At 39.7% G+C, this 24,180-nt stretch overlaps 1 protein-coding gene across 4 annotated transcripts in view; it reads left to right on the forward strand.

Annotated features, from left to right (window-relative positions):
• Positions 1-24,180, forward strand: part of TLK2 (tousled like kinase 2) — a 125,925-nt gene that overhangs the window by 72,044 nt on the left and 29,701 nt on the right. For all 4 annotated transcript variants that reach the window (XM_045299592.1, XM_004707263.3, XM_045299593.1 and 1 more), the window contains 5 exons: positions 1,643-1,738; positions 3,088-3,180; positions 8,421-8,531; positions 12,832-12,968; positions 21,041-21,193. In XM_045299592.1, coding sequence (XP_045155527.1) covers positions 1,643-1,738; positions 3,088-3,180; positions 8,421-8,531; positions 12,832-12,968; positions 21,041-21,193 — 590 coding nt within the window. The remainder of the gene's footprint in view (positions 1-1,642; positions 1,739-3,087; positions 3,181-8,420; positions 8,532-12,831; positions 12,969-21,040; positions 21,194-24,180) is intronic.

The following is a 24,180-nucleotide window of genomic DNA, read 5'->3' on the forward strand; positions in this document are numbered from 1 at the left end:
TTATTTTTATTGTCAGAAGGCTTAGAAGAAGCAGCTCGTTTAGGAGCCATCATAGGGCTTAGATAAAATTTCTTAAAAATCACAAACAATTACAGTACACTGTACAAAAGCAAAAATGCATTAGATACGTAGCTCCGATACGTAGCAATGCAGACAGAAGCATGTACAGTATGAGCCAATCAGTGGCAGTAATGACAGAGCATGCGCTGTTACGCAAAAACCGCGATAGAGTGAAGCCGTGGAAGTCGAAGCGCGAAGTGGCGAGGGTTCACTGTAATACTGTCTAGCTTACAAGTTAGTGCTATGGGTTAGACATTGGGCTGCTAATTGTAAGATCAACAGTTCAAAGCCACCAGCTGCTTCTCAAGAGAAAGATGAGCTTTCTGCTCCCATGTAGACACGCAGTCTCAGGAAACCTATATAGGGTCACTATGGCAGTTGGTTTGGACTTTTTTGTTTTGATAACAAGGCTGTATGAGGCCTCAAGGACATTCATTGTAGTAAGCGCGTAGCTTGTTCAGGGTCTGGTCTAACAGTCCCTGTAAGTATTATGAAGATGTCCTCTTGGGTGTCTGCCACCGTCATTTAGAGCTGCCAGTGTAGAGCAGACAACCCTTCAGTTCTCGTGAGATAATGTCATGTTACTCTGTGATTCTGCATGAAGTCCTTAATGTCAATGGATTGCTCAATAGATGATGGTTATACCATTGTTGTGATAAATGACTTGAAAACTAATGGATGAGTATATGGGAAATAGTAGGAATGTTTACATGTATGGGAATGTTTCATTCTCTGACAAGATAGTATCATTGTATTTCTATTATTTCACTGTCCCCAGAATATCTTAATTTCTTATTTATTTCACTGTCCCCAGAATATCTTAATTTCTTATCTGTGATGTGATACTAAAGTAGGTGCAGTGGTCCTCGTATTTTTAAAAAGGACTGTCAGGAGTATAATGATTGACTCTCACTCGCTGTCATCGAGTCGATGCTGCCTCATAGCGACCCTATCGGACAGGGTAGAAATGCCCCTGTGGATTTCCAAGACTGTAACCTTGGGATCCAGTCCATTGTGGAACCAGTATTATCACCAGGGCTCTCCAGTGATTAAATAGTCCTGAATTATGTTCAGTCCTATACCTTATAAATTAAAAAATGCCCTGGAATGCCCTATAAATCCTTGTATAACAACCACAGCCATCAAATGATAGTACTGGAAATCAGCCTGGACTTGGGAGCATTATGTGTTCCTAGATGCTGCTTGCAAATTCAAACGGCCCTCCGAGTTGTGTCCTGCTGGGTTGTGGACGCTTTACCGGCCTGTCCAGACAAACGCATATCAAGAAGCAAATGAGAACAGCATGTCGTTACAAGACTAACTTTGTTTCTTCTAATGGATCTCTTTTAAAAATCCATTTATAAGAATGTAATACTTTAATCCTATTTCTAGGAACATGGGTCAAGCCACTGTCTCAGCTCCTGTGCCTAATGTTTGAAATGCTTTACTTGCTGTTGGCCACATGGCTCTGATTGCCAGCCCTCAGGATTTGGTTTATGTAGTTAATCATCACATTCACACAAATGTTTATGGAAAAAGATGCAAAATTTTCTTATGATGGGTGATGTATCTCTATTAACAGGCTCAGCAAAACAGTCCCTCTTCTACAGGATCTGGCAACACAGAGCATTCCTGCAGCTCCCAAAAACAGATCTGCATCCAGCACAGACAGACCCAGGTCAGTGGTGGAAGAACAGTGAAGAGGCGGCTCTGCTTAGGAATGAATCCATGCTGAATATGATGCCTCCTCTTGTTTGATTTCTGACTTTATCTGACTCTTTGTGTGTATTGTAAAGAGGACTTCAGAAAGTCTGTGGGAAATTTTCATTCTTTTTAAATTCCATATGTCCATGAACTTTTTGAAGCCCCCATATAGCAGAAATGTGTGGTATTGAAGAAAGAGCATACACTTTCAGAGACCCTCAGGCCTGAATTCCCATCTGGCTCTGCAATTGACACTATCTTTTTATCTTTCTAGCTTCAGTGTTTCTTGACCACAAATCATCTGTACAATGTGGCTAATTCTAATTATCTCTAATAATGGGCACAAATACTAACTAGCACTTAACAGTAGGCTCTTAATATTAATTTCTTACTTTATGAAAGTAGTTAATTTTTGTACATACTTATTTGGCAAACCTTAAAATAAACTAAAATGTACACCAACATCATTTTCTTTCAACTGTTTTTAAAAACTCTCTTTAACTTAGCTAATCTTGTGGACATGCAGGTTCTACCTGCAAAAGTTGTGGATATTCCTTCTGACTTTGTAAAGACAAAAGAAAACTGGGCTTCTGTTGGTATACTATCTGTGTTGCCTTTAATACAACATGGTTGGCAATCTAGAAGAATTTCTCAAATGTCAAGAGGTATAAGACCTTTGGGAGCCCTGGTGGTGTAGTGGTTACACTATGGGCTGTGATCCACATTGGTTGACAGTTGGAAGCCACCAGCAGCTCTGTGAGAGAAAAGACTGGGCTTTCTACTCCTGTAAACAGAGCCTTGGAAACTTGCAGGGGTCACTCTGAGTCAGCACTGACTTGATGGCAGTGAGTTGTGATTTTAAAGAAGGCCTTCAGGAACAGGTGAACTTCTTTAATGTTATCTAAGTCCCCGCTCACTTGGGACAGTTGGACCGGCTTAGATAATTGGGTGTTCAGATGACTTCTCTCCCTTTCGGATTGCTCTCTGTACCCACTAGGTGGCATATTTGTTCTTTAGATATTTGGGTCGTTTCTCCTATGAAACTCTTCAAAGTGAATTTCATTTATGGAGTAGTATATTTTTACGTTATTCAGGGCACAGTTATGTATTTGAGTCCAGAGGTAACATGTTTTGAAGGTGCTGATGTAGCAGGATACAAGGCACGCAGCTAGCACTTGAAAGAACAGAATGAAAAGGCAGAATTTCTTCTTACATCATGTGATTCCTGGCTTTATGTGTGTTTTCCCAGAAAATTAATAAGGAATATATTCACACTACTGTTTGGAAATGAATCCTAAATTTGTTTTGCCTTTGTCTCCATAGTCTGACCTCACAATAGAAAAAATATCTGCACTAGAAAACAGTAAGAATTCTGACTTAGAGAAGAAAGAAGGAAGAATAGACGATTTGTTACGAGTAAGTATTAAGATGTTATAAGAGATTTTATAGTAGATACTAATTGTTAGATTTACTTGGATCATGTTAGTAGCTTAAAAATAATTATTAAAAAATAGCAAAGTTGAATAATGCTTGGATGTTTTTCAGCAATCTGAGTAGTAACCAGAATCATACTTACATTCCAAGGATTCTCTTTAAATTAGAAAAGTCTGACTCTAGAATGGTAATATTTGAATGAATGTTAGAGAAATAGGTATGTGGAGTTTCATATTTTATTTGGAGCTATGGTAATCATTTGAAAACATTATTTTCTCATTTCAGAAAAGTTATTTTGATCCTGAATTTTTAAAGTCACTTCTCAAGGACTTTTCAGCTCTGGTTTCATAAAATGTGGGATAGACTATACCTCTTAAAACCTATTGAGCCCAAAGGGTTTTGTGCTTAAAAAAGAAAATATACATAGCAAGTCTGGAATTTAAAATATATCTTTTAAAAATAAAATGTTTTAAATGTTCAATTTGAGATAATTAGGAATCGCCTGTTTTTTAAAAAGCAAATCTTTATTATCTTTCTGTGGTGGTGGTAGAAATAGATCAGGAGCCTCTTGGTGCAGTGCCGTTAAGCTGCTGTCTGAAAAGTCAGTGGTTTGAACCCAATGGCTTCTCTGGGAGAAAGTTGTAACAGGCTGCCTCTGTGGAGCTTACAGCCTCAGAAACCGTATGGAGTAGTTCTGCTGTGTCCTAGTCACTGTGATTCAGCATTGACTTTACAGCTATGCTTTGTCAGAATCCATCAAATTTAAGAAGAAGAATGCAAATCAAGATTAGCGCAAGGCTAATCAGTAGTTGGCATTCAGACATCACCTCTCTGACAATTCTGATATCAGCCACCCCTCCCACAGCACTGTCTTTTGGGTTCAGTAATTCTTTGCATTGGCCGTACGGAACTCAAACAACTATACTTAAAAATAAATGACTTAGTAAGAAAAGCAAGAGACAATAAATCAAGATCAGGAAGCGTATAGGCCGTCTCCTCTCGGCTCCTCTCACCCCCTTTAGGGCAGGTTCCTCTTGACCCTGCCATCTGTCACCACTTGCTGCAGGGTCTCTTCCTGACCTGTAGGCTCTACGCCCCACCCCACACCCCCATACCCCCATCATTAGGACCTTTCTGGGCCTTTCACTGTCCTCAATGTTGGAGCCTTTGACCAGGGTTACAGCTCTTTTTAAAGGTTCTTTAAAACATTCTCCTCTCATAGCTTTTCTCTTCTTTCCTCCTCCTGCTTTTCTCTTCCTGAAACACCTTTGTGGGTTTAACTGCTTATGTTGACAAACTCCCATCAGATTCAAGGCACAGACCTCCCACTAGATCACTAAGCCTCCTTTCTTGGGTACAGGCACTTTTTTAACTGTAGATACTTTATTTGCATAGTCAGTTGCCCAGTTCCCAAAAGATGCATAGAAATCATAGAGCAGACTACAGTCCCGGATCAGACAAAAAACAACAAAACCCAAACCAAGTTGTCTACAGCTCACCTAGGGAATGGCAGTCAACCTGGGCAAAAGTAACAAACCTAGGGTAGAAAACAAAGGCTAAATTAACTTCAGGATTTAAGGAGAGAAGAAAAAAAATCTCTCAAGCTCTTTTCCCAAAGAATTCAGGCAAAGCGCCACATAAAGACACTTGGGCCCCATGTACCTATAATTCCATTAACCGAGATAAAGCACTCGGTTTGTTTTTCTCCTGTAATTTTTGGATCTGTTTGTCACACACACACACACACACACACACACACACACACACACACACGCACATGTTCATAAAGTTACTTACTGATAGGTGAAAGTGACATTTTCATCTATTATAGTAATTTAGAAGTAATTCACTGTACTGGTGGTAATTGTTAAAAATAAAATGCAAAATAGTGTATGCTGACTTCCTTTTATATAAGACTTAGAGTTTGGCAAATATATAAGTCATAAGCTTGGTCTTTATTAGTAAAATTGATTTTATTAATATTATCTTTTAAAATAAGTTTCCTTTACAGGCAGTTTTATGGCCAAATTTACAATAAGTTATTACACACAGGTTTGTTAAACATATTTCAAAGCTTGTTGGCATTCATTTTTTTAAATCACAGTTTTTGTCTTACTTTATCTCTTGACTGACTAGAATATATTTCCAAGTAACTTTCCCCCCCAGAAGGATATGTCAGTGGTAAATTTTTGGTGCTTTTGTAGAGCTGAGAATTCTCTTTTCCATCTTCCCCAAATGTCTGTCTGTCTGTCTGTCTCTCAACCACATCCTGATAGTTTTTCTATCGTGGAATGTTCTAGAGAAGTCTGTGATGAAAGGAACAGAAATATAGTATGTTGGCTGTGATGACTATAGGTCTCTCCCCCACCTCCTACTTTTTACATTATAAAAATGTTTTTGCAAGAATCTTATCTCTGTCTATTTTTACTCTGAAAATGTGTGCTTATGTCTAATGGAGGCAGTGATGCTTTTGTGGCAGAATTATCACTTTCTATTTGGGATAAAAACTAAACCCAAACCATTGTCATTGAGTCGATTTTAACTCATAACCTCTTGGTAGGACAGATTAGAACTGCCTTGTAAGACGGAAATGTTTACAGAAACCAACAACTACATCTTTGTCCCATGCAATATCTGGTGGTTTAAACTGCTGATCTCTATATTATCAGAGGAAAGCACTTAATTGCTGTGCCACCAGGAAGGGCTACTCCCATGTGGAGCAACCCAGACCACACTGTCCTCAAGTTGATTCTGATTCACAGTGAGACGCTGCAGGGTAGGGTAGAACTACCCCATTGGGTTTCTGAGACAGGGGTAGAGAGTCTCCTCTTTGTCTCACAGAGGGCCTGGTAGTTTTGAACTGCTGACCGCGTGGTTAGCAGCCTAATCATAACGCACTATACCACCAGGACTCCTGGTCCCCCATAGGATACCCCGTTGGGTTCAACTCCCAGCCAGTATACCTCTTACACAGCCACTACTCTTCTGTCAATGGAATCTTTCTATGATGCTGATCAGGCTTTTGTAGAGTGACCAGACGAAAAAAGGCCTGGCCAGTGAAAGCCCAATGGATTACAATGGTCAGATCTGCAACCAGGGATCGTGTGGGACTACTTTTATACCTTATCCAATTTACATTGTTTCTGTAGTAGGTATATGTAACAAAATGTGTGCCATTTAAACATTATTCACATGTACAGTTCTTTGATTCACCTTATTCCATCTAGTACATTCTTTATGACTCCCTGTTTCATATGCACCATGTCTATGTGTTTCGTGTGGTAGTAATATGATCAGTATTCTAAAATGCTATTTTGGTTTCCATAAGAGATCATTTGACTTTTTTTTTTCCTCACTTGGATGCTGATTGAAATGCCGTCTAAGATTTGTCATTAGGTGGCTTGAAGGTGTGGAAAGCCCCAAGCCCAATTCCAGTATTTGGGTGGCTTGTGTCCAGAATATCCGTGCTAGCCTAGATCCTGCTTACTGACTCTCTTAAGATTGGGACTCTTGAGTTGGTACTACTTCATTCATTCCCTAGGGAGCTATTTGGCTCCCTGTACTCACCACTATCCCCTTTCTGCTCCATAGTTTTCTGGAGGTTATATCCCTTCTTTAGATGTAGGCCAATCAAAGGAAAGAAGACAGCGGGCATTTTTCCAAGTTGATAGAAACTTGCATTTCTCCTCTGGAGGGTACTCAGTGGTGAGAGACCATGAGTCTATATCACCTTTCAAGCAGACTTAGCAGACACGAGCTATCATTGAATCACCACTATTCCATTTGAATTGAGAAGTTGGGAGAGGTTGTAATTTTAAATATGAACTTCCAAAAAGACACTAGTGGTAGAAACCACAAGAAATTTAGAACTCCTAAAATTTTAAATAAACTACCAGAAGTTGGCCAATTCTGTATATTCACTCGACTGCATCTAATAACAGTGTACATTTGATTATGATTTCAAATGTTCACCTCCCAGATATAGGTTGAATTTCATGTAAATACTAAATATTTGGTTTCCTGCTGATTTTTCAGTATGAATTAGAAAGTCTCATTTACCCTAATGTAGTTACATTTCTTTGCCTTTGCTACTTTTACTCATAGGGCTCTCTAACAAGAACTAACAGGGAGAAATTATGCTTATCCTCATACGCTGGGCACATTTGGAGCTAAAACGGTTTCACATGGGCACTTTAAAACAGAGTCGGAAAGTCTTAAAGATTGAGTTCTTTCTCCTTCCCCCCTCCAAAAAAGATTGAGTTTTCTGTAATATTTTCCATTTGGGCTCTGTTTTAGTATTTCAGGAATGCTATCATTGGATTGGGAAATAACAGTTTTTTGTTTGTTTATTTTTACAATCTGAGCAAGTTATTAAATAACATTTATTTGGCAAGAGAGTAGACATCTTTTTCTTAACACGAAAATACTTTTTGGAGTTGTACATCAAAATGGACTTTAGCTCTGTTTTCAGTTGTGTTATTATAGGAGACTTGAATTAATTCAAAGTATTTAGCCCATCCAATGGGCTTCTGATCCCATATAAATGGATCATGATTCAAGAATGCATTCTGACATTCTTGAATCATGGACCAGAGACCTTATATGTAACTTGTTTGTTTTGCTTTGTGTAGGCATGGGTATGCTTGACCTCTTTGGTGAACATTTTGTGAATTCATATTTCATTTTTAGAAATAAGAAAGAATAAAAGAACATTAAACATACACAAAATAATTTGTGGTTGTTTTGTTTTAATATATGGAGTGAGTCACAATAGTCTGTGGAAAAATAGAATGAAAAGACAACGGAATTTTTCCATGAACTTTGGAAACCCTGTCATGTATCTATACATGTTTAACTACTCGTATCAATTAAAAAACATCTCATCAGTTAGTTATTTTATGACACCTTGGGCTGTCATGTAATGATTCAGTCATAATTGGTTGTTGAGAGGAAGAAAACATCAGTAGAAGGACATATCCCTGTAATATGCCATGAATACCGGTAATACGCTTCATGATTAATGCGTAGATAATGACCTGCTCAGAGAGGATAAAGGAATGAGATATTTGCCTTTTTAAAATATAAATTGTTTTCATAATTTTGAACCTTAATTTTTTTAAACAGGTAGAAATGATGTTTCTGAGTCCCTACCTGGAGATTGCTTTTGTATTAATTTTTCTTCTTTGGAGTTAATTAAACGTATGTATTTTTTTCCATCGAAGGCCAACTGTGATTTGGGACGGCAGATTGATGAACAGCAAAAGATGCTAGAGAAATACAAGGAACGATTAAATAGATGTGTAACAATGAGCAAGAAACTCCTTATAGAAAAGGTTGGTGAAAAACAAAAGTAAAGGTTGGTGATTGATAGTGACCTGAGCACTCTAAGATGCTTAATGTGTGTTAGTTGCGGGTCTTTACTCCATATTTGAGGTGAAAACATTTTTAAAAGTTGGGCTTTTAAAGATTTCATGATTTGTCAATTAGTTTTTGATTTTTACCTGGACACTGAAGTAAACTGCCAGGATATATCTTGGGACTTGCTTCTCTTTCTGCATTACTTTGAGTGTCAAGCTGATTAAACAGGGACAGTTTATCCTAACTGAGCTTATTTGGGGGTGGTTCTTTTTCAAATTTTTATGTTGATCTTATCAGCTGATAAATCCGTGTACTATTGGAAATTTTCAGTTCTCTTTCAGAGTTGGTTCTAGAAATAACTTATGTACTAGTAAGGTGATAGGTGCATCTTGCTTTCAAAAGACAAGTTTATTGTATGCCTATTTAAATACTGTAATTGGCTGATGTTCCCTTTATTATACTGCTTAATGCCTTTAGTCAATATTATTTCTTATAATACTCAATATGCCTTTAGTCATTATTATTTCTTAAAAGTTTTCATTAAGATGTCAATACTGCCTAATGACATTAATAAGACATGTTGATAAGCAAATTTGTGTACAGTTTTAGAGTGTACTTCCTCAAGTCGGTGTACATTCGGATAGCTTTACTAATGCTGAACAGTGTACCATAGTCACTGAGTTAACTTGAGGAATATAATTTTCAACTTGTTCGAGGCAGTAAAAGGAGCCCTGGTGACAATGATTATGCTGATAACGGAGAGGTCAGCAGTTTGAACCCAGTGGCCTGTTCCACAAGAGCGTGGCAGTCTGTTTCTGTAAAGATGTCCTGCAGTTCTTCTCTGGCTTCCAGAATGGACTCAACCTTCATGGATTTCATTTTGGTTAGCAGAAGGACATAGTAAACTTTAGATTTCTTTCCAACAGAATTAAAATACCAAAGAAGGAAAGAAAGTACATTTTACTCAACAACTTTTTAAATAGGGAATACTTTCTGAATAGCTGCTAGGCCATTTTGGAAAATAAAGAAACAAATGAATATGCAACCACAAATATGGAGGAAGTGTCACAAAATTATCTCACAATGGACTTGTAGTCATAATGCTTAAAGAACTATCCTAACTTAAGAGAGAACGCATTAGCAGTAAGGAAAAGATTTGGAAGACACTTTTAAAGTATATGCACAAAAACCCAAACAGCCAACATATGGAAAAAGATCATTGATGTTATTCAGTATCAGAGAAGTAAGTTAAAACACCATAGTGAGATCTCCATCCGTAGCCAGAAGACTGACTGAAACAAACAGGTCTGGCAGTGTACCCTTTTCATCCTAAGTGCATCCATTTTGGAAAACTGTTAAGCAGTTTTTATTAAGTAAATGCCTAGATAAGAGAGGTTGGACAAAAAAAATATGAGAAGAAAATTAAGGGACCGATGACCCCGGAGGGACATGGGGGTGTGGGAGGTAGGGGAAGGGAGGAGAGTTGGCCAACCTAGAGACAAGGGAACAACAAATGGTTCAAAACCAATGGTAGGGAGGGGATGGGAGGACTGGCAGGGAATGACCAAGGGCAAGGTAACTGCGAGGAACTACAGAAACCAGAACGAAGGCTGAACATGGTAATGGGACAGGAGGAAAGCGTTAAAGAAATAGAGGAAAGAAGTAGGAGGCAAAGGGCATAAATACAAGCCTAAATACAGACATGTACATATGTAAATATATTTAAGATTATGGGGGGAACGGACCTAGGTGCAAATAATTATAGGTTTGGTAGTAGGGTGGCAGGTGGACATTGGGCCTCCTCATGCACACTCCCCTAATACAAGAGCACCTTGCTCAGCTAAACGGTCATTTCATGATACCTACCTTCCAGACATGATCGCTGAAGACAGACAGACGTGTGCATAAGCAAATGTAGTGAAGAAAGCTGATGGTGCCCAGCTATCAAAAGATAGAGTGTCTGGGGTCTTAAAGGCTTGTAGGCAAACAAGCGGCCATCTAGCTCGGAAACAACAAAGCCCACAGAGAAGAAGCACACGAGCCTGTGCGAACACGAGGTGTTGAAGGGAACAGGCAGAAGACACCAAAGAACAAAAACCCTCATTGTGTGACCACCTACCCCACATAAATGCTGAAGACGAATGTGTGCATAAATAAGTGTGGTGAAGAAGGCTGATGGTGCCCGGCTATCGAGACCTATAGCGTCTGGGGACTTACAGGCTTGAAAGTAAACAAGCGGCCATCTAGCCCAGAAGCAACAAAGCCTACATGGAAGCAGCACACCAACATGTGTGATCATGAAGGGCCGAAGAGACCAGGCTTCAAACACCAAAGGGAGGGTGGGGTGGGAATCATACCCTCGTCAATGAGAGTGGCACTTGATGGGGACCCAATGCCTATCTGTAGACAACTGGACATACCTTGCAGAGGGGTAGTGGGGAGATGAGTCACTTAGGGTTCAGTATAGCAATAATGAAACCCACAACCTTCCTCTAGTTCTTAAACGCTTCCTCCCCCCAACTACCATGACCCCAATTCTGCCTTGCAGACCTGGTTAGACCAGAGGATGCACAACGGTACAGTTGGGAATTGGAAACGCAGGGAATCTAGGACAGATGAACCCCTCAGGACCAGGGGTGACAGTGGCGATACCAGGAGGGAAGGGGGGGGTAAAAAGGGGGAATGGATCTACATATAACCTCCTCTCTGGGGGACGGGCAGCAGAGGGGTGGGTGAAGGGAGACGCCGGGCAGTGTAATATGAGATATAATAATAATTTATAAATTATTAAGGGTTCAGAGGGGAGGGGGAGGGGCAAAAAGGAAAATGAGCTGATTAGGGAACCCAAGAGGGAAGCGAATTTTGGGAATGATGAGGGCAACAGATGTATAGGTGTGCTTTACACAATTGATCTATGTATTGTGATGAATTGTATGAGCCCCAATAAATTAATTTTTTAAAAAAAGATGAAAAAAAGAAAGAAAAAATGCATATCTGCCCTGTCACCTAGCAGTTCTGGTACTGGCTTTTCCCTAAAAAATGAGAGCATATACCCATAAGAAGGCTTACAGTAGTCTTATTCACAGCCCCCCCAAACCAGGAATAATGTATCACCACTTGAATATATGTATACAAAATGTGAATATCACAAAATACATACTAGCTTTATACACACAACATGAATGAATCTAGAAAAAAAATTACTTTGAGCAAAAGAAGCATAAGACACAGCTCTTGTTCTCCAAGGGCAGGTTAGCTGGGTGAAATAAAGACACATTCAGAAACAGGAAAACATGTTTAAGTGAGACGTACCCAAATATAGAAACTCACGGAAGGCTATCGAGTAGGAGATCGTCTAGAATGCTGCCAGTAAGAAGAAAACTGTTCTTGGACAACTGCATATATAAATAGCCTGTCAGTTACCAAGACTAAACAGGACTCTAAAGAAGGTAGATTCCATGGTTTCATCTCTCAGTACTTTGCTTATATCCTTTAAGTTACTTAACAAAATGTGTAGTTTTATTTATGAGTTAATATATTCAGTGGTTCTATCGCCTTAATAAAAATTACCTGCACCAATGTACCCCTGTGATTTATACTCACACTCTCTCCAGTCCCTGGTGTACAGTGGTGTTTTAGTTCATGTGTATTGAATGAATGGTGCTCAAGAACCAGGAATACAAAAAGTATCTTCGAAGTAAGGAATTCTGTGGGGAGGTGCACACATCTTGCAGCTTCTAGAAGGCATTTTATGGCAGGATCTGGAGATATGCATGGAAATAGCTATGGAAAGTTTGGTCCATTCAACTGGAAGCATGCAAAGTGGTGTTTTGAGATGCCTAGGTGGCGCTAGGCTGCTAACCCAAATGTCTCTGGTTTGTACTCACTAGCTGCTACCCCAGCAAAGCTGCAGCAGATGCTTCTGTCAAGACTGCAGCCCTGGAAATCCTGTGGGGGTAGTTCTTTGTGCTGTAAGGTCGCCATGAGCCAGAAGGGACTCAGTGACAGCAGTTTTGGTGCTGGTTAGTCCAAAGCTAGGACAGAGGAGGTAGGCAGAGGGAAGAAACTTCATGAAGGAAAGTCCTACAGATAATCCGTTACCCTACTTGTCACCTTGCAGGAAGGTGTCATTACGGACTGTTCTGAGATGTTGTGTGCGGTGCCCCCCCCCCCCCCTATACACTGAACTTTTATGACTTTCTAAAAATTCTCTTTCTCTATTAATTAGTTTGTGTTAATTTGAGTTAAATTTGTGTTTTGTCCTTTTCCCCTAAGTCAAAACAAGAGAAGATGGCATGCAGAGATAAGAGTATGCAAGACCGTTTGAGGTTGGGTCACTTTACCACTGTCCGACATGGGGCGTCTTTTACGGAACAATGGACAGATGGCTATGCTTTTCAGAACCTGATCAAGTAAGTGAGCTTGATGCCTTGGTGGATCTTAATGTTCTCTAATAATAGTCATTAATAATCCCAGCAGTGATATCTTCTCCTTCATTGTTAATCACTACATATATAATTCTTTTCAAGTCTGGGGTGGGGAGGGTGTGTGTGTGTGTGCTTCTTTTTAAAAAAAATAATTTTATTAAGGGCTCTTACAATTCTTATCAAAATCCATACATACATCCATTGTGTCAAGCACATATGTACATTTGTTGCCCTTAATATCGGCTGCTCATTATCCCCCTCTCTCCCCCCTCCCTGATGAACCCTTCATAATTCATAAATTATTATTTTGTCATGTCTTACACTGTCCGACATCTTCTCTCCCCCCCACCCCCTGCCCCTCTTCTCTGGTGTCCAGCCCCCAGGGAGGAGGCTATACTTAGATTCTTGTAATCGGTTCCCCCTTTCCACCCCACATTCCCTCCACCCTCCAGGCATCACTACTCTCACCACTGGTCCTGAAGGGATCATCTGTCCTGGATTCCCTGTGTTTCCAGTTGCTATCTGTACCAATGTACATCCTCTGATCTAACCAGATTTGTAAGGTAGAATTGGGATCATGATAGTGGGGGGAAGGAAGCATTTAAGAACTAGAGGAAAGTTATATGTTTCATCGTTGCTACCCTGCACCATGACTGGCTCATCTCCTCCCCACAACTCTTCAGTAAGGGGGTGTCTAGTTGCCTACCGATGGACTCTGAGTCTCCACTCTGCACTCCCCCACATTTACAATGATGATTTTTTGTTCTTTGATGCTTGATACCTGATCCCTTCGACAGCTTGTGGTCACACAGGCTAGTGTGCTTCTTGCATGTGAGCTTTGTTGCTTTTGAGGTAGATGGCCGCTTGTTTATCTTCGAGCCTTTAAGACCCCAGACACTATATCTTTTGATAATCGGGCACCATCAGCTTTCTTCACCACATTTGCTTATGCACACATTTTTCAGCAATCGTGTCAGGGACGTGTGCATCCTGGAATGCCAATTTAATAGAACAACGTGTTCTTGCATTGAGTAAGTGCTTGAGTGGAGGCCCAATGTCCATCTGCTGCCTTAATATTAAACCTATAAATATATGCACGTAGATCTGTTTCCCCACACTCTTATATAAATATATTTACATATGTACATTCCAGTCTTTAGACCTCTATAAATACCCTTTGTCACCTAGTTCTTTCGTCTATTTCCTTTTACTTTCCTCTTGTCCCACTAGCATGCTCAGCCTTCATTTGCGTCGTTTCAGTAATTTCTCTCTGTTATATTGCCCTTGCTGAATTCCTACCAGGCCTCTCACACCCTCCTTGCCACTGATTGTTGATCACTTGTTGCTCCCCTGTCCCTGGGTTGGTCAGCACCACCTCCTTACATCCGCCTCCCCCTCTCCCGTGTCTCCCCGGAACCATTGATCCCGTTGTTTTCTCCTCCAGTCTATCTTATCTAGATAGATCTGTAGAGATAATAATATGCACCAAAAATCAAACCATAGCAAGATAGGCGATGAGTGAGAACACAGCATTGACAACAAAAAAGTAAACCAGTACTCATAGAAGAATAAATTAATTAAAAGAAAAAATTTTTTAAAGAAAAACCTGTAAATAGATCAAGGTCTGATGTTTTTATCTCTGCGCATGTCCTTCAATCAGGTCCAGTGGGGTACCATGCTCTGGCCCCAGAATCTGTCCTTTGTACTCCCTCAGGGGCTCCCTGCTCTGCTCCCATGGTTGCTTTTTGTGGTTTGCCTCCGTGTCACAGAGTCAGTCTGGGCCAGTCCCGACACTGAGTCTCCAGTGTTGTCCCCCTTAGGACCCTGGGCCATCAAGGGACAGCATGTCTCGTAGTGGAATCAGCCATATTGTCCACTCTGTGCATTGGCTGTTCAGAGCCGGGATATCGTCCTCCAGGCCTGGTGGGTCAGCATGTGCTCCACTCTTCCTCCCCCTTCATGTGCTCCCGTGTGCTCTGATCAGACATGCCCCACTCCCCTAGCTGCAGCTTCAGTGCTGTCCTCTCAAGTAAATTCTTCTCGGGGGAGGGCAGTTATCCTCAGGCTCCTCCACTGGCTCCCCACTCCTTACTGGCATGCTGCATTCATCTGGCACTGGCTTTAAATGTGTGCTTCTTAAGTAATCAGAAAACCAAAAACAAAGCATCAGAATTGTTAAAGTTAAGGGAAAAAAACCTAGAGTTTGACTTGATAGCATTTTATTGTGTATTGGATTTTCATGAGGAATCTGCTGAGCATTTATTCTGAGAAAATGGAATGGACAAGGACTTAAGGAACAGTTAAGTGAGTTAAATACAAAATTATATAAAACTGTAGAAGAAACTTGTCCTTAAGGCTAGCTTAGTCAGATAGTCAGTTCCTTGAGAACAGACCAGCTCCCATGTCAGCCAGCAACTTGCAAACTTGAGCAATTCTCTCTTTCATAATTTTTTTGTTTGATACCTCAGTTACTTATTCTGAAGATGGAGTTAACATTTAAAATCTTAAAATTCAAATGGTTTAAATAGCTACTGTTAGCTCAGGACTTCAAAAATGGAAATCTGCAGGATATAGACGGTTTGGAATATCTTACTCATCTATTTTTGTTAGTAAGCTAATTTCCACCTGAGACTGGTACAGATATTATTGTTTTGTCAGCTTTTAAAGTCAAACATTTATCAACTTTTATTTTTTAAAAGTTCAAAAAATTTTTATATTTTTATTTTTGTGGTTGTTGAGCATTTACACAGCAGCTCAAATACCAAGTCGAGGGTTTGTACAAGTCACCGACATTGATGACGTTCTTCAAGTTGTGTAACCGTTCTCACTCTCCTTTCTAGTGGTTCCTCCCCATTGACATAAACCCACTGCCTGGTAGGTTGTCCTTTGAATTGCTCTTGCCAATTTGATTTCTTACAGATAATTTTAGAAAGACTACAATATTCATTTAAAAAAAAGTTTTATTGGGACATAATCCACAAATCATATAGTTCAATTATATCAAGAAGAGTTGTACAGTAAGTACCACAGTACCATTTTTTATCAAACAGGAGATAAGGATGTCAATTGTATGTTCAAAAGTTGTTAATTTTTTAAAAATGGGAGAAAAAAGAACATTTAAAAAACTCATTTTATTGGGGGCTCTTAGCATAATCCATACATACAACTCTTAGCATAATCCATATTTACATCCATTGTGTCAAGCACATTTGTACATTTGTTGCCATCATCATTCTCAAAACATTTGCTTTCTACTTGAGCCCTTGATATCAGCTCCTCATTTTTTTCCCCTCCCCGCTGCCCCCTGCCTCTTGAACCTTGGATAATTTATAAATTATTATTATTTTGTCATGTCTTACACTGACCGATGTCTCCCCTCACCCACTTTTCTGTTGACCATTCCCCAGGGAAGGGGTTATATGTAGATCCTTATAATCAGTTTCCCCATTCTACCCCACCTTCTCTACCCTCCTGGTATCGCCTCTCTCACCACTGGTTCTGAAGGGTTCATCTGTCCTGGATTCCCTGTGTTTCCAGTTCCTATCTGTACCAGTGTATATCCTAAAGGTTATAGCCAGCCTCCAAGATAGCCCTCAATGCTTCTCAAGTCCTGGCATTCTTGCCCTTCCTGCACTGAAAAGAGCATTTTCTTGTACTCCTTGTTATTCACTCATTTTCCCCCATCCTCCCCTGTCATGTCCCCAAGAAACCAGTTACTGTCTCTCTAGAGTCACCCATCCTGAATTTCACATACCGGAAAAAAAACAAAGAATCAAAAGCTAACAGTAACAAGTTTCACAAGTTTACTAGTTAAGCTAAACTATTGTTTGGTTTTAAGATGACTTAAGGGATATTTTGGTATATGGTTTAAAGATGATCTCTAGGCAGTAGTTGTGGGGGTTCACTCAGCCTCCATGGATTGCATGAGACCATGAAACTCCTCTGCATCCTCCCACCCCCAACATCAGGATTCTTTATAGAGTCTTTGATCCAATATTTAGTCTTGGTAGTTAGGTCCTTTCCAGTGCTTGTCTCATGGCACAGGAGGCAAGCATCCATCGAGGGAATTAGCTACACATTTCACTTTCTGCTCTCATACTTCCATCTGCAGCTCACTGTGAGTCGGGGTTCCATAGACAGTCTTTTCTACTTTCAGCAGTTCTCCCCTTGCTCGAAATAGCTTATTAAAACATCAACTGGGGAGTGCGAAACGATTTGCATAGTAACAAAATAGGTGAAAACAAATGTTCTGCTACTAGATCTCCAGTTCAGGTGGACATGGGTGTACTGCAGACAAAGCCTGATGAAACGTTTTCTGCCATCAGGAAATGCCTGTGGCTGCAGACAAGTGCACTGGCCATAGTCTAGTCAGGGCGGTGTCAGGGAAATCGTTTTTTTTAAAGATGGTGCGATCAAAACAGTGACTTTTAAGAGGATCTGTTGAGCCAGTTAATTATCAGCCCAGAAGGTTATGGTGACTAATTGATATTTCAGAGGGATCATCTTGATAGACTTACTTGAAGGATACAGATGATCATGGGGGCTTATAGGAAAAAAATTCAGAAAATTTCTATTTGAATTGGTGGCAAAAAGGCCAGGAAATTTGCAACCACAAGGAATTTCTTTCCCCATCACGACAGCGTACCAGCTCATTCATTCACCGTATGAGAATTTTGTTGAAGAATCTTACACCATCCACCAGCCATCCTGATCTTGCCCCCCCTGGACTTCTTTTTGTTTTCAGAACTCAAAAGAACATGGAAAAGGAGCAAGATTTGAGTCTTAGAATGATACTCAAGCTGACATTTTGATGTGTGATAGATATAGCTCATACACATACTTTTCCTGATTTTAAACCCATGTTCTGATTACATAACTACCTTTTGCTCCATGTACAGGTTCCGCATGAACACCATTAAGTGTTCTGGAATTCCCAGTCTTCTCAGGGCTATCCATAGTTTGTTTTGATTGAGACAGTTGCCTATGCATAATCAATAAAACGCATTTTAATAATGTTATTATAATAACACATCGTAATAATAACACATCTCAATAATAAACATCTTCCTAGTATTCTCTGCTTTGAGCCAAGATCCATCTGACATCAGGAATGATGTCCCTTACTCCTTGTCCTCTTTCGTACCCTGCCTGAACCACTGGCAGCTCTCACTGTATTGCTGGAATCTTTGTTGGGTGATCTTTAACAAAGTTACACATTCCACATTAGTAGTCACTATTTTAAATTTGAAATATTAGCCTTCAGCTAATTAGGTACATCTTTGCTTTCTAATCTAATATTTATTCTAATATTTTCACATGAGAAGAAGCTGTTGAGTTAAGAATGAAATGCAGTCCAAATCTAGCAAAGACCTTTGAGGTCACCACCTATCCCTGCTTCGGAGCAGCATCCATCTGCGCTCTCAGTGCAGATGGCTAGTGATCGAGGAAATCTACCGAGTCATAATGCGCTTTCTATACCTCTCTGAGGGTGCGCACTGTCTAGGTTAATTAGAATGGAGTTGGAAGAAGACATAACTCACATCCCCACTACTGGCCCTAATCACCTAATTAAGGCTCAAACTGAGTCTCAGCCGTCGCGCCTACTGCAGTCTTTGCCAGTGGTAACGCCCACAATGTCAGTCTTAAATTGGACTCGGAAAGGTAGTTGTTGTAAAAAGCAGTTATTCTTGAGGGCAGGATTAAAATTTTTTGCCGATTGTTGCTATATGTTATTATTTGAAAATCATCCATCCATCCATTGTGTCAAGCACATTTGTACATTTGTTGATTTTTAACTTTGTAAGCAGCTTGCTGCCTTTGTGTTTGTGGAAAACAAACAGTAGCAGTACAAAATGACCACCTTGCTATAGAGCCATCAGATTAGAGATTTGGGACTGTCTAAACAAGATGCCTACTCAATTCTAACTTTCATATGCATATGAGGCGGTTGAAAAATACCACGATGTGACTTGGGCTTTGGAAAGGGAAGGCTGAAGAAGAATTGATGTGTGTGAATGAAGCGTATAAAACGTACCCTGGAACACCAAAAGAACCCACAAATACGTTTTGAAAGAAGTACAGTACAGCCAGAATACACCTTAGAAGCGAGCATGGCAAGACACTGTTTCTTGCACTTTAGAGGTGTAATTAAGAGAGGCCAGGCACTAGAAAGGACATTATGCTTGGTAAAGCTAGAAGAGCAGCAAAGAAGATTCTGGACAGGATGGATTGACACAGCGGCTGCGGCAGTGGGCTCATGCATCGTTGTGAAGAAGGCACGGGCCCAGGTGGTGGTTCATTCTGTCAGAACAACAACAAAATCTGCCACGAGTCTTGGTGACTTAGTGGGTTATACGTTCCACTGCTAATCTCAAGGTCAGCGTTTTGAAACCACCAATCTGCTCTGCAGAAGAAAGACATGGCTTTTTACTTCCGTAGAGATTTATAGTCTTGGAAATCCACTGGGGTAGTTCTACCATGCCCTACATGGTCGCCCTATCTGTGAGGTGGGATCCACACAATGACAGCAAGTTTGGGTTGAAATATGGTTCTTAGATGTGGTTGTTGTTTCTGAGCAGATTTAAGCTGTGTAAATGGTAGGATATTCATCTTCTCCTGGGAAAGTTTTTGGCTAATACATAACCACAGGAATTTTACTCCAAGTTTTGTGTAGTAAGTGAATTCCTTTGTCTCTTTATTTTGGTGCAGAAACTGACTTTTTTTTTTTTTCCATTTAAAGGACTATATCTGCTAGTCTCACCCATGACAATTTGGTGAGGTAGCTGAACACCAGTCAGGAGTACCAAGCTTTATGGGAAGAGACAAATGTCAAGACATTCAAAATTTAATCAGAAAATCAAATATAGTCTCAGATCTCTCTATACCATTTTGTTCTCACTTTGTTTCCTGGCTCGCTTTTCAAGAGTGCTCTTTATTTCCTAAGCTGTAGAATTTACTTCTAATCTGAAAATTATATTTGATGTGTAATTTTTTTTTTGCCAAGTGAATTTTTCCCTTCCAAGTTTTATTGAACCCTTGTATAGAGTGGTTTATTTTATTATTCTGAATAGGTAGTGAAGTTAAATATTAATGTTACTCAGCACACTTTTAATTTAAACGAGTTCCCAAATAATAACAAGACAATAAAATGGTTTTCTAAGATTTTGCTTATATTGCTATGAACAACATTAATTTGAATTATATTTCAAATTGAAGCCCTTTAAGAAACTGCTTATCAAAGAGAGTAAGTGCAACTCTACAGCATTATACTGCTTGTGGTGTTAGTATTTATTCTGGGGTGTAAAGAATCCCAGAATCCCATTTTAAAGTGATTGCTTCGGAACCTTCTAATTCTCAATTGCATGATTCCTAATGCGATAACCCATTTTACTTAGTCTGTAAACGTTAGCTCTACCTTTGACAGACTCCGCAGTCTCACAGATTGCAGCCGTACAGGCATATGAAATCCTGGGTACCGTTTACATTTCTAGCCTTGAGTATTCAGTGGATATATGCACACACTGCTAAAAAATTGTTAAAATAGCATAAGAAAATGTCTTTTAGTGCTTTTTCTAGTTATTTATAGTATACAGTAGTACCTAACTAAGACTGATTATCTTGTTTTCTTTTGCAAGAAAAACTTATAAAATATACTGATTTCAATTTGGGTGAAATAGATATACCATCTCATTACTACTTACTCCATGGGTGATGAAGGGTGAGCCCACAATAAAATTGGTAAAAAGCGAGAGCTATTGATGGATCAGCTCATTGGCAGACACTGTCATAAGTGCTTAAGAAATTTAAGGGCTGATAAGATGTGATTCCTGTTTTAAGAGAAATTACAGTTTATCAACATAATACGCTCCAAAGTGAACCTAAATGAAGTACATCTAATGGTTTTCTTAAGTATAAATAGATAAACAATCTTAATAAGTAACGTAGGGAGCCTGTTAATATGCAAATACAATATATGTATAATACAATTATGTTTCTTCTATAGCTATCTAAAAACAGTTTGACCTTCCTCTTTTGCTCAACATCTTTTATATCCGTAGGCAACAGGAAAGGATAAATTCACAGAGGGAAGAAATAGAAAGACAACGGAAAATGTTAGCAAAGCGGAAACCTCCTGCCATGGGCCAGGCCCCTCCAGCAACCAATGAGCAGAAACAGCGGAAAAGCAAGACCAATGGAGCTGAAAATGAAACGTATGTTCTTCATTGATGTGAACTCTGAGACACCACACCCTGACCCCAAATACAAATAGTCTATTGAATGCCACCGTGCAATAGCTTTGCTCAATTCATGAAAGTTAGAGAGGGTTCAATTAACTGGCTTTCTTAGTCTTGCTCTTTCTTTAAGGAGGTTCACAGAGAGAGAAGTAATCTCAATTAATTTGACATGATCTTTGGCCACTCTTACAACAACTGCTATGTTATTGTATTCATACTATGTTCTTCCTGATGTGTGACTAGGTTATCATACATTAATATTGTCTTACAAGGATTGCCTGGCTTCTCTTTCAGACTGGAGAATGCAGAGCGCTAATGCATACTGGAGTAGGTTATACAGCTTGTTTAGTTAACAGTCACAAACTTTTAACCCCAAAGAAGGTATTATTTTAGGAAAAAGACCTTTTTTTTTTTTTTTCTCTTCACAAAAAGCCAAATCTTGACATCCCCAGAATGATTTTCTGTTTGGGGCACCTTAGAAAGACGCCAATATCCTAACTTGCAGCACAGTCACTGTCTTTTCTTAATGGTTAGTCAAGAGTCACTGCACAGCTCTGTAGAAGAGGGATAGAAGATCTCAGCACAGATACCTTCCTTCTCTATTCTCCCACCTTGCTAGGTTGCCCTAATTGATCATTGCAGTTGGGCCATAGGCTACAGTTTGCTCACTAGGCCAGCTCTACCCAATAGATTTGGCATGGGAAATATGACACCTACACATCACTTATTGTTAGCTGCTACCAAGTTGACCCCCAAACTCTGCGACCTTGCACACTGCCCTGTTCTACACCATCCATCCCCATGATCTGTAGTAGATTGGACTGTTTTGATCCATAGGGCTTTGACCATGAATGATTTTTAAAATCAGTCCTTTCTTTGAAGTCTAACCGGAAGTCCCCCGAAGCCTGTTTGGCCTCCAATCCACAAGCAGCCGACCACCAACAAATGGATGGTGGCTATGCATGAGGTGCATCAGGATTGAAACCCCCATGTCTCCTGTGTGGGAAGCAAGAATTCTACAACTTAAAGTACTCTTGCTGCCACATACAAGGATGCTCCAGAAAGTTATGGAAGAACTCCATTATCTTTTCATTCTACTGTTCTACGAACTTTCTGAGGGTCCCTTGTATATATATACCAATGAAGAGATTATCACGTTAAAATGATTTCTTCAAAAGTTAAAAATGATAAATGAGTCAGTAAATAAATTGTAGACAATCCCCAAGGAGGCGCCCAGATGGTTCTGCGGTCACCACAAAGTTGGTTTCAGAATTAAATGTTTTAAAGCTAATGTTTTTTCATAGAAACAGTCACTGGTATTGTAATCAATATGTCTACAGTGACTGGAGTGGTTTTTCTTTTTCTTCTTTTTTTTTTGGAGTGATTTTTCAAGGGGGGAAATAAATCTAGTGCTATCTTTGTGGCATTTTATATTGAAAATAAATTCTAAGCCCAAACTGAAACCAAACTTGATGCTTGCTGTTGAGTTGATACCAGCTCGTGGCGATGGCAATCCTCTAGGGCAGGATAAGACTGCCCAGGTGGGTTTCTAGGTTGTAAATATTCACAGGAGCACACTTTTCTCTTGAAGAGCAGCTGGTAGTTTTGAACCCGCTGCGCTACCATTGCAGGCCTGAAGATCACTGCAAATAGAAGGTTTAATGTTTAATTGATAGGCAAATGTATTTTTTGTGTGTTTTCATATCAGTTTATAAAAGCATAATTAACCTGGAATCTACCTCAGTAGTACTTGCACTAAACCATTGTTAAAGTCTGTGGCAGCCCCAAATGTGTATTCCTTGATTCTAGTGAGATAGCTTAACAACAGACCACACCCCACACACATATCTGATAGACACTGGGGAGCTTTTTGAATTTGAGGATTCTCCAGACAAACAGTGTGCACATTAATCTGTTCATTGCTTTTTTCATGATGTCTGTATTTATTTTAAGAAAGAACTCTCCTTTTAATCTTACTTGAAAATTATTAAATGCCAGTGTAAAAAAATCATTGGCATAATAGTGATAAAGAGGCCCATAAAACAATAATTAGAATTTAATCTAGGCCAATTGTGTGTCAGTAAGCCATGGCCAACTGGATTCCGTGTGAAACCCAAACTTGGAAGGCCTTCTATCGGGTCTCTAATTGATGAGCGTAGCTGTGACTTGGCATATGCCCTCGGCCAAATCCAAAGAACGAGGCCTCTAGTGTCTTGGAGTGAATTAAATTTTTCTTTTTGGACTTGAATTTATTTCAGGCATAAAGAATGCTTATTAGCTATGTTTATTTTTCACTTCTCCCAAGTGGATATGTATGCTATTTTGCAATAGTGAAGAGATGGAAGCAACAGGTATAGTGGGTGGGTGTCCTTTTTTTTTTTTTTTAAATCATTTTATTGGGGGCTCGTACAACTCTTTATCACAATCCATACATACATCGACCACATTTGTACATTTGTTGCCCTCATCATTCTCAAAACATTTTCTTTCTACTTGAGCCCTTGGTATCAGCTCCTCATTTTTCCCCCTCTTCCCCGCCCCTTCTCCCTCACAATAATTTATAAATTTTAAATAATTATTATTGTCATGTCTTACACTGTTCAGTGTCCCCCTTCACCCACTTTTCTGTTGTCTGTCCCTCGGGGAAGAGGTTATATGTAGATCCTTGTAATTGGTGCCCCCTTTCCACCCCACCCTCCTGGTATCACCACTCTCACACTGGTCCTGAGGGGATCATCTGTCCTGGATTTCCTATGTTCCCATTTCCTATCTGTACCAATATACATCCTCTGGTCTAGCCAGATTGGTAAGGTAGAATTGGGATCATAATAGTGGGAGGAGAGGAAGCATTTAGGAACTAGAGGAAAGTTGTATGTTTCATTGTTGCTACACTGCACCCTGACTGGCTCGTCTCCTCCTCGAGACCCTTCTGTAAGGGGATGTCCAGTTGCCTACAGAAGGGC

The sequence above is a fragment of the Echinops telfairi genome, unplaced genomic scaffold (assembly GCF_000313985.2).
Source record: "Echinops telfairi isolate 266 unplaced genomic scaffold, ASM31398v2 ScPeMD7_7458;HRSCAF=8496, whole genome shotgun sequence".
Classification (NCBI taxonomy): Eukaryota; Metazoa; Chordata; class Mammalia; order Afrosoricida; family Tenrecidae; genus Echinops; species Echinops telfairi.